Raw genomic sequence first — 11,851 nt, forward strand, 5'->3', positions numbered from 1 at the left:
TGGCTGCCATAGCTAGCTCCACTCTACACCCCATCCTTACGGTGGCAAATATCCAACTTCAGTTAATTCACCCACAGCTTGCCTTATCGACTATAGCAGTCCTCTCTCTCACCCCAGGCTGTCTGGGTTACGGATTCCTCACAGATTTTAATTATAGGCAAAGGGTTACGTGTCTAATATAATTCAGGTTACCACTGCAGACAGTTGACAATGACAGACTTTTATATTTAATCTTACACACAATTATAAATCCATTACTGATGATTATATCACTAAAGATAGAAATCAAGTATTCTAAAAACTAACTAATCTATGATAATCTTACAGCCTGCAAAATGAGAGTACAGCATTCATTTCTTGGCACTGACACTGTTCCCAGCTCCTCCCCTTTCCCTGGAACCACCCCAAATATAGGAAATTCAAATCCAGTCTGTGCAAACAGTGGCATTCTGGCTGAGAATCACCGTTTGTGTGAGATGGTTACTCGATAGAGTAGTGTGGATTTAACCATTCCCTGACCCAAGACCGCACAAAGTGGTGGAGAAGCATCCAGGAAGGCGGCGAACACCGAGTCTCTTCGCCGGGAGCAAGCGGAAGCCAAGTGCAGGAGCGCACGTCAACCCAAGCACCCCACCCACCCGCCCCTTCAACCACCGTCTGCCCCACCTGTGACAGAGACTGTAGGTCCCACATTGGACTCATCAGCCACCTGAGAATCATTTTTAGTGTGGAAGCAAGTCATCCTCGGTTCCCAGGGACTGCCTGAGAAGAAGGGTAGCGTGGATTTAGCCATTACCCTCTCCATTCTTCAACATGGGTAAGTGATCCGCTTGGCTCAGCACTTATTCTTGGAACTGTTTAAAATGCCCACCACTTATAGGGAGCAATTAATTCTGGTACTGTACAGCTCATGTGCCTCAGTGTCAGCTCCTGTACAGGTACAGGATGCAACCTGCGTTAGGGGATGAGTAACTCCTACCTGCTACTGTACAGCTCATGTGTGTCTCTGAGTCAAACACAGCAAGCTAAGGGGAATGATTTATTCCGATTTGGTGATGTGCATTAATCTGTGTGCCTGTGTATGAGCTCCAATACATGTGTGTGATAAAAGGGAACAATTGACTCTCGTCTAATACACTATAGACCACATGTGTTTCCTGTACATGCACAGTGCACAAGATAAAAAGCAGTGGGTAGTGGTGTCCCACAGGGCTCGGTTCTGGAACCACTTCTGTTCACTCTGTACATCAATAATTTTGATACAGGACTAGAGGGAGTGGGGTCCAAATTTTCAGAAGATACTAAAATAGGAGGCATAGTAAATAATTCTGTGGATCAAAGGAAACTGGAAGGGGATACTGAGAAGATGGTGGAATGGCAAAAAGTGGCAATGTCAGTAAGTGTGATAAATGTTGGTAAAATAAAAGGTAATAATGATACTTTGAATGGGGGAAAGCTGGGAGATATGGAAGAGCAGAGGGATTTAGGACTTTGGGTTCACAACATTAAAAGTGGATACGGAAATAGAAAAAGAGAATGGAATCCTGGGCTTTATGGCAAGAGGTGTAGAACGTAAAAGTGGAGATGTGATGGTGAATCTGTAAAAACCTTCGTCAGGCCGCAGCTGGGTACAGTGTGCAGTTTTGGGCTCCACACTATAAGAAGGATATTGAGAGAACAGAACGGGTACAGCACAGAGTCACTAGAATTCTGAAACAAAAGCAAAATACTGCGGATGTTGGAAATCTGAACTAGAAATAGAAACTGCTGGAAGCACTCAGCCGGTCAAGACACGAGGATGCTGCTTGGCGTGAGGAAACACAAATACAAGCATCGGAAGATCAAGGACATGAAAAGAGCAGCTGGTCCATCGAGCCTGTCCCATACTGACATAGATTATCATGATCCCAATCTGCCCACCCCACCCCCACCATCGACCAGCCATATAATCTCCTGGGACAGGTAAAAAAAAACAGGGAAAACACTTTAAGTCAGTTTAGGAAACAATATGGTGAGGCAGAGACACTGGTTCCGGCAGGAAAGTGTAAAGGCTCTTACCTCCTGGATCCATTAGTCCTCGCCTTACTTTAGCTGGCGGGTTCCCCGAGGCCCGGGAAACCCGACCAGACAGAATTAAATTTGTAATGGTGGATCACCATGAGGCACGCAGCCTCATTATAATATTTAAATCGGCGACCCGCCTCCTGGGAGCGAGTTGATTGCCTGCCCCCGTCCCAACTCCGTTAAAACTGGAAGTGGGTGGGTTGAAGGAAGGTCCCACCCGACCCCAACCCACCCGTTTTTGGGGGCTGAAATTCCCCCCTATAGTTACGTAACTGGAAGATTCAGCCTGCATCACCACTGCAAGTGCATGTGCAGCCTGGTCCTATCATCTCCTCCTTACATGAGTGGGCACCTGAGGGGGCTGACTGCAATGTTCACGTGGCCTGTCATCAGGAGTGAGAGAAGCATCATCAGGGGTGGACTCTGGTCATGCCACTTGTGCTGGGTCCAGGATCTGCCTGTCCGCTGGTCAGCACAAGGGCAGACTTGATGTTGGCAATTGAATTGTTCAGACGCTGGAAGATGTTGCTCAGAAGCTCTCAGAAGCTGGTTGCCATCGTTCTATCAATACAGTCCCCCAAGGCCTGAAGACCGGTGGTCTATGCCTCCATTTCAGAAGCAATAACTGATCTGGAGGCATCTTTGTTAGAGGGCATCAGATAAACAGTTCAAAAAATCTCACTAATCTCACTCCAATCCACGAGGAGAGAGGGAAGGAGACTCTGGCAGTGTTTAGGGAGAATGGAGTTCACCAGATATTACCCCCCCCCGCCCCCACCCGAATAGAATTTACAGACAACACATGTCAGAAAGTGTCGATAAAGGGAACCTACGCAGATTGCCAGGATGTGACAAGTGGTGTTCCCCAGGGATCTGTTCTGGGGCCTCAGCTGTTCATTCCAGTGTTGGGAGGACTCGTAAAAATCAACATTTCATTGTGCAGTACACACGTCTGCTGCATATATGACAAATAAAATTGAATTGAATTGAGCTTTTCGCCATGTTATTAATGACTTGGGTGAAGGAATAGTGAGCTGTGTATCCAAGTTTACGGATGGCACTAAGTTGGGAGGCTCAGTAAGTTGTGCAGATGGGAGCAGGAAGTTACAAAGGGACACAGACAGGTTCAGTGAGTGGGCGAAACTGTGGCAAATGGAGTTCAATGTGGGCAAGTGTGAGGTCATCCACTTTGGACCAAAGAAATATAAATCAGAGTATTTTTTAAATGGTGAGGAACTCGGAACTGTGGCAGAGCCGAGAGATTTCAGGGTCCAAGTACAGAAATCACTAAAAACTAGTGGACAGGTACAAAAAGTAATTCAAAAGGCTATTGGAATGTTGGTCTTTATCTTGAGGCTGGAATACAGAGGGGAGGAAGTGATGCTCCAGTTGTACAGAGCCTTATTCTGAACCCGTCAGGAGCACTGCGTTCAGTTCTGGGTATGTAGGCACCGCGTCCAATTTTCTGACGGGTGTTTTTTGGGCTGGAGGGGCCGCCTTTCTGGCATGAGCAGGCCTATTGTAAACGCTAATATCTGCAAAAGGAGTCCCATGCCGATTTTGATGAATTTGAGGATGCTCTACCGATATTGTAAAAACACTGGGCATAATGTACAGAACTGGATAGCCAAGTATGGCCTCACTGTACTTATTGCTCGAGGTGCACAGTGGGTCAATCCACCATAACTGGTGTATTTCAGAGGGTGACAGTTGGCACATTTCCGGTACATTCTGTGTGTTACCGTGACTAATTTGGTAGTTTGTACCCAGTGACAGAAAATTAGGATTTTTGAGCCCATGACCAGGGTGTGCTCTCTGCCATGACCTGAATGATTGGCAGAAGAGGCTGGCGCAGTTGAATGGCCTCCTCTTGCTCCTGTGTTTCTGTAATACAGTTTCACTATTGAAGCTATGCTGTATTGATCGACGTGGCATTAACCTAGGTCTTGTCTGTCTGTTATGGTGTGTCAGATAGCTGTCAAAGTTGCCATGACATTGCAGGGCAGTGCCCGACAGTCCTCCCTTAACCAAAAAAACCAGATTAAGCAGTTTGTTTTCACACGCCTATTACTGGCACAGAATGGCTGCCAGGTTTGCAGGCTTAACAAGATTGTTGCACAACATGAATGATAGGAACATAAGAACATAAGAAATAGGAGCAGGAGTCGGCCACTTGGCCCCTCGAGCCTGCTCCGCCATTCAATAAGATCATGGCTGATCTTGGGCTCAAAGCCACTTCCCTGCCCGCTCCCCATAACCCTTCACTCCCTTATCTTGCAAAAATCTGTCTATCTCCACCTTAAATGTATTTAATGACCCAGCCTCCACGGCTCTCTGGGGCAGAGAATTCCACAGATTTACGACCTTCTGAGAGAAGAAATTCCTCCTCATCTCAGTTCTAAAAGGGCAACCCTTTATTCTGAAACTATGCCCCTGAGTTCTAGATTTCCCCACGAGGGGAAACATCCTCTCTGCATTTACCCTGTCGAGCCCCCTCAGTATCTTATATGTTTCAATAAGATCACCTCTCATTCTTCTAAACTCCAATGAGTATTGGCCCAACTTGCTCAACCTTTCTTCATAAGTCAACCCCCTCATCTCAGGAATCAACCTAGTGAATCGTCTCTGAACTGCCTCCAATGCAAGTATATCCTTCCTTAAATAAGGAGACCAAAACTGTACGCAGTACTCCAGGTGTGGTCTCACCAATACCCTGTACAGTTGTAGCAGGACTTCCCTGCTTTTATACTCCAACCCCTTGTAATAAAGGCCAACATTCCATTTGCCTTTTTGATTACTTGCTGTACCTGCATGCTAACTTTTTGTGTTTCATGCACAAGGACCCCCAGGTCCCTCTGAACTGTAGCATTTTGTAATCTCTCTCCATTTAAATAATAATTTGCTTTTTTATTTTTCCTGCCAAAGTGGATAACCTCACACTTTCCCACATTATACTCCATCTGCCAAATGTTTGCCCACTCACCTAGCCTGTCTATACCCCTTTGCAGATTCTTTGAGTCCTCTGCACAACTTGCTTTCCCACCCATCTTTGTATCATCTGCAAACTTGGTTACATTACACTCGGTCCCTTCAATCAAGTCATTAATGTAGATTGTAAATAGTTGAGGCCCCAGCACCGATCCCTGTGGCACCCCACTAGTTACAGTTTGCCAACAGGAAAATGACCCATTTATCCCGACTCTCTGCTTTCTGTTGTTAGCTAATTCTCTATCCATGTTAATATATTCCCCCCAACTCCGTGTGCGCTTATCTTTAGATTATTTATAAATGTAAATAAATTCTCAAGTAGAATCCATGCAAGGAAAGAACTTGAACTGCAGCTGGACTGGTTCGCAGTCCTGGTTCGCAGTCCTGGCTCGCAGTCCTGGCTCGCAGTCCTGGTTCGCCTATGTTTTGACAACTATTAACGTGAATTATTGCCCAGAGATCACTAGGATCTAGAAAGTTGATAATCACAAAGGATTCAAATTCTCAGAGAAATGTTATTGTTGGATGCCCAATCAGTGACTTATGATTGATGCTGGTCAGGAAAGGGACCACCAATATGATGACGGTGAGCTAACCACGTATAACCCAGCTCCTTTACATTGTCGAGTCAGTTATTCCTCCTCAGTCCTGTAGTTCCTAAATCATGTCATCAGTACTTACTGTTTGGACAAAAGTGATGCAGCTGGTGTTGCGGGTGGGCACTCTCCCCTCGGGCTGAGGAACCTTCTGTTGTCGGGTGGGGGGCAAATTGCTTCACTTCACAGTGATAATAGAAAGATACTGTGGAAACTGAACATAAAAAGGAAAAAGAATAAACAATCTGCTTCACGTCTTTAGGTGACCGCACTGTACCACCCTCAGGAGGACTCCCTGGAGTGTTCGAGGCAGTATCTGGCAGAGTTAATGTAAGTAACCAGGCCGGAGCTCAATTGACCGGTCCCATCACCACAAAACTGATCCCTGGCCTGTACATCCTAGTGTTTGTCCTTGGGCTCCCAGCCAATGCACTGGCCCTTTGGATAATGGCTGCAAAAAGCAAGAAACCTGCCACCATCTTCCTGATCAACCTGGCGACCGCAGACCTCCTTCTGATCCTGGTGCTGCCTTTCAAGATCTCCTACCACCTCCTGGGCAATGACTGGCCATTTGGTGAGGGTCTCTGCCGGACAATGACCGCCTTCTTCTACGGGAACATGTACTGCTCCATCCTGCTCCTCACCTTCATCAGCATCGACAGATACTTTGCTCTGGTCCATCCGTTTCTCTCCAGACGATTCAGGGACAATAGGTTTGCAGCTGTTGCCTGTTGTGTGATTTGGGTGGTGGTTATTCTCTTGGTTTTGCCATTTCTCATTGTGCATCAGTCCTTTAAGATCAAGGACCCAAATATCACCACATGCCATGACGTGTATCTGAAGGAGACGCAGTTTGTTTATTTCCATTACTGGCTGGTTGTTGTGCTATTCGGCTTTTTAATTCCAAGCCTCATTACTATATTTTGTTACGCTTCTGTAATCAGAACTTTAATGGTTAATGGAAGAAAGTATAAAAAGGCTGTAAAAATCACTCTTTTAATTCTGTTTCTGTATCTAGTGTGCTTCACTCCCAGTAACACAGCCCTGCTCGTGCACCAATGGTTTCCTGAACTCCACACATATTACATGTTCTTCCTGTCTCTCAGTAGCTTCAACAGCTGCATTGACCCTTTTATTTACTACTACATTTCTGATGAGTTTAGAAACAAAGTGAAGATGATGCTCTGTTTCCAGAGAGCTGGTGCCAGCGGGTGGAGTTCGGCGCCATCCACTAGGTTGGAACTGATTTCTCCCACGATTTCCTCCCTCAGATCCTCAGCGAGTGTGTACAGTGAGTGTCTGAGCAATTCAGATGAGAAAGCTCCGAGGGTGGAACTTTAGTCGGTCCTGAATTCGCTGAATTCAGGCAGGGCAGCAGCAGGGATGCTACAGGGGTCTCTTCACCTTGGGTTAGGGAAGGAAAATCTGGGCGACCCATTCTAACATCTGAAGGACCTCCCGACTAGACATTGAGTAAGAGCAGGGATCAGGGCAGGCTGTGAGCTTCCTGAGGTTAAGCAGCTGGTTGACCTTCTGTATAAAGTAATGAATAAAGGCGAGGCAGGAGCGGGTGGCCGGGAGTTTACAGCCGAGAATTTCCTGCAACGAACTCCATGTGAGACAGTTGTTGCGCCCTTATCCTCCAGTGGCGAATTGACACCAACATTTACTCGAAAACTGATTTGAATCTGCTGACGGGGTGAGATGAAGAGGGGTGGGAGGAGGCTCGCGTGGAGCAGAAACACCGGCACGGAGCAGTGGGGCCGAATGGCCTGTTTCTGTGCTGTACACTCGGTGTAATTCTACAACAGGGGCAGTGGCGAATCAGGAGCAGCACAGCCAATGGCCAATGAAGGGAGTTACTGTTTCTTTAAGTTGTATGTGACTGATTTGCTTCATAAGAACATAAGAAATAGGAGCAGGAGTCGGCCATTCGGCCCCTCGAGCCTGCTCCGCCATTCAATAAAATCATGGCTGATCTTCTACCTCATCTCCACTTTCCTGCACTATCTCCATATCCCTTGATTGCCTTAATATTCAAAAATCTATTGATCTCTGTCTTGAATATACTCAACGACTGAGCCTCCTCAGCCCTCTGTGGTAGAGAATTCCAAAGATTCACCGCCCTCTGAGTGAAGAAATTTCTCCTCATCTCAGTCCTAAATGGCCGACCCCTTATTCTGAGACTGTGACCACTGGTTCTAGACTCCCCAGCCAGGGGAAACATCCTCCCTGCATCTACCCTGTCAAGCCCTGTAAGAATTTTGTATATTTCAATGAGATCACCTCTCATTCTTCTAAACTCTAGAGAATATAGGCCTAGTCTACTCAGTCCCTCCTCATAGGACAATCCCTCCCATCTGAACGGCAATAGATTGGGAGAAGGGGAAGTGCAACGAGACCTGGGTGTCCTTGTGCACCAGTCGCTGAAGGCAAGCATGCAGGCGCAGCAGACAGTTAAGAAGGCAAATGGTATGTTGGCCTTCGTAGCGAGAGGGTTCGAGTACAGGAGCAAGGATGTCTTGCTGCAGTTGTACAGGGCCTTGGTGAGACCACATCTTGCCATGGAGGGAGTGCAATGAAGATTCACCAGACTGATACCTGGGATGGCAGGAATGACATATGAGGAGAGAGTGGGTCGATTAGGCTTATATTTGCTAGAGTTTAGAAGAATGAGAGGGGATCTCATTGAAACTTATAAAATTCTAACAGGACTAGACAGACTAGATGCAGGAAGGATGTTCCCGATGGCCAGGGAGTCCAGAACCAGGGGTCACAGTCTAAGGATAAGGGGTAAGCCATTTAGGACTGAGATGAGGAGGAATTTCTTCACCCAGAGAGTGGTGAACCTGTGGAATTCTCTACCACAGAAGGCAGTTGAGGCCAACTTATTAAATATATTCAAGAAGGAGTTAGATATATTTCTTGAGGCTAAAGGGATCAAGGGATATGCGGAGAAAGCAGGGACAGGGTACTGAATTTGGATGATCAGCCATGATCTCATTAAATGGCAGAACGGGCTTGAGGGGCCGAATGGCCTACTCCTGCTCCTATCTTCTATGTTTCTATGTTTCTATGAACCAGTCGGGTGAACCTTTGTTGCACTCCCTCTATGACAAGTATATCCTTCCTTAGGTAAGGAGACCAAAACTGTACACAATACTCCAGGTGTGGTCTCACCAGGGCCCTATATAATTGCAGTAAGACGTCTTTACTCTTATACTCGAATCCTCTTGTAATAAAGGCCAACATACCATTTGCTTTCCTAATTGCTTGCTGTACCTGCATGTTAACTTTCAGTGATTCGTGTACAAGGACACCCAGGTCCCTCTGAACACCAACATTTCCCAATCTCTCACCATTTAAAAAATACTCTGCTTTTCTATTTTTCCTACCAAAGTGGATAACTTCTCATTTCTCCACATTATATTCTGTGAGTTCTTGCCCACTCACTTAGCCTGAATTGAAATGTAATCAGTTTTGAGATACTGTAGCCCAGAAACACGGATCGATAGAGAACCAATAACGGGCAATCTTCATTTTTTCCCCACATGTAGTTGATTTAAAAAGTGCATGTGGGAAAAAAGTCACATTGGTGGAATGGTATTGAGGCATGAGCCGAGTCTTCGGGATCACATCGGAAGTTGAACGAGTTGATGGAAGGTTCATTTTCTCGACAAAAGCTGCTTTAAGTTGTCATTTTGATTCATCTGTTTCGCTTTTTAGAATTATACAAAAGATCTAAAAGTTGGAATGTTGCTGCTTGCTGCTGTGTGTCCATATTTGGGTTTATTTCCATCCAGTAAATGTGTGTTTCATTTGAATTGATTGAAATTTCAATTTTTTGAAAATAACCTGTAAAGAATGGCCGTGTTGTAACTGATGCTCTTTAAAGCTCGCTTAGTGTGAATATATATTCTTGTTTATTTATTCCAGGCTTGTCTGTGAGTCCTCAATAAAAAGTGAACTGTAAAGTGCTTCATATCAAAAAAGATTGTTGTTGATATTTTACCAGAATAAGTTTCGTATCTTCTCAAAGAGCTCCAGGAGATTGTGAGCCACAACTTGTTTCTTCTCATGGTTTTTGCTCACTTACAAGATGCTAAATTTACGATGAAAATCCAGAGCCAGCGTTCCAACCAGGTCCAGGTTGCAGTTTTACACCTTCCGGCACATCACTGCAGTGCCTCCGAGAGAGTTAATGCCCTGACAGAATCCAGACAGTATTTCTTCCTGATATAAGGGAAATTTTATTCAGAATACTACATACATCAAAAAGCTGCGAACTGCGATGCTCTGAGGAGCAATTCCAGGCGTGTGTTGCTGTTCCTTCACCGTCATCTGTTCATCTGTTCATGCAGCCACTTTAGAATTGTACCCTTTAGTTTATATTTCCTCTCCTCATTCTTTCTGCCAAAATGTATCACTTTGCACTTTTCTGCATTAAATTTCATCTGCCACGTGCCCGCCCATTTCACCAGCCTGTCTGTCTTCCTGAAGTCTATCATTCTCCTCCTCACTGTTCACTATACCTCCAAGTTGTGTCATCTGCAAATTTTGAAATTGTGCCCTGTACACCCACATCCAAGTCATTAATATATATCAAGAAAAGCAGTGGTCCTAGAACCGACCCTTGGGGAACACCACTGTTTCCCTTCCTCCAGTCCGAAAAACAACCGTTCACCACTACTCTCTGTTTCCTGTCACTTCGCCAATTCCGTATCCATGCTGCCACTGTCCTTTTCATTCCATGGGCTTCAACTTTGCTGACAAGCCTATTATGTGGCACTTTGTCGAATGCCTTTTGGAAATCCATGTACACCACGTCAACCGCATTGCCCTCATCAACCCTCTCTGTTACCTCATCAAAAAACTCGGTCAAGTTGGTTAAACACAATTTGCCTTTAACAAATCCGTGCTGGCTTTCCTTAATTAATCCACACTTGTCCAAGTGACTATTAATTTTGCCCCTGATTATCGTTTCTAAAAGCTTCCCCAATACTGAGATTAAGCTGACTGGCCTGTAGTTACTGGGTTCATCCTTACACCCTTTTTTGAACAATGGTGTAACATTCACAATTCTCCAGTCCTCTGGCACCAGCCCCGTATCTAAGGAGGATTGGAAGACTATGGCCAGTACCTCCGCAATTTCCACCTTTACTTCCCTCAGCATCCTAGGATGCATCCCATCCGGTCCTGGTGATTTATCTACCTTAAGTACAGCCAGCCTTTCTAGTACCTCCTCCTTATCAATTTTTATCCCATCCAGTATCACCACTACCTCCTCCTTCACTATGACTTTGGCAGCATCTTCTTCTTTGGTGAAGACAGATGCAAAGTACTCATTTAGTACCTCAGCCATACCCTCTGCCTCCATGCATAGGTATACAGCGCCTTTCACGACCACCGGACACCCCAAAGTGCTTTACAGCCAATGAAGTACTTTTGAAGTGTAGTCACTGTTGTAATGTGGGAAATGCAGCAGCCAATTGTGTACGGCAAGATCCCACAAACAGCAATGTGATAATGACCGGATAATCTGTTCTGTTATGTGGATTGAGGGATAGATATTGGCCAGGACACCGGGGAGAACTCCCCTGCTCCTTTTCATAAAATAGTGCCGTGGGATCTTTTATGTCCACCTGAGAGAGCAGACAGGGCCTCGGTTTAACGTCTCATCCGAAAGACGGCACCTCCGACAGTGCGGCACTCCCTCAGCACTGCACTGGGATTGTCTGGTTCAAGCATTGAGTACTCTGCGAAGAAATTCTTACAGACATCAGTCCTAAGTTTACCGTTCACTACTTTGAGCCTTATTCTACTATCAAAAGCGCCTTGGGATGTCTTACGATGTTAAAGGCGCTATGTAAATGCAAGATGTTGTTATGTCCTTTCATCATCCCATATTCTTTTGCATACCCTTTAATATCTCATATAATTTAATAAGGTCTTCTCTTTGTTGCTTTCTTCATGGCTAAATAGCTGCAGTTTCTCCAGTGTGCCCTCACAGCTCCATCCTTTGATGCTGGGGTCAGTCTCGTGTCTCTGCACTTGTTCTGCCTCCAGAGCTTGAATGTTTCCTTAGGTTTTGGTGATAAACACTGAAGTCAGTATGCAAGGCATGGTCTCACCAAAGATCGCTTTCGGCATGAAAGTGTCTGACTTATAAATGCTGATTTTCTGAGCTTGGCTTTGTGTGTTGG

General features: G+C 45.5%; 1 protein-coding gene across 1 annotated transcript; it reads left to right on the plus strand.

The window, feature by feature from the left end:
• The first annotated feature begins 447 nt into the window (after positions 1-447).
• Positions 448-9,634, plus strand: LOC147107950 (proteinase-activated receptor 3-like). Its single transcript, XM_086004321.1, has 2 exons — positions 448-817; positions 5,911-9,634. Exons 1-2 carry the CDS (start codon positions 814-816, stop codon positions 6,987-6,989), a joined length of 1,083 nt encoding a protein of 360 aa, XP_085860447.1. The 5' UTR covers positions 448-813; the 3' UTR covers positions 6,990-9,634.
• Positions 9,635-11,851: the final 2,217 nt, after the last annotated feature.

Source organism: Somniosus microcephalus, chromosome 13, assembly GCF_052327205.1.
Source record: "Somniosus microcephalus isolate GS21.2 chromosome 13, FLI_Smic_1.0, whole genome shotgun sequence".
NCBI classification, from domain to species: Eukaryota; Metazoa; Chordata; class Chondrichthyes; order Squaliformes; family Somniosidae; genus Somniosus; species Somniosus microcephalus.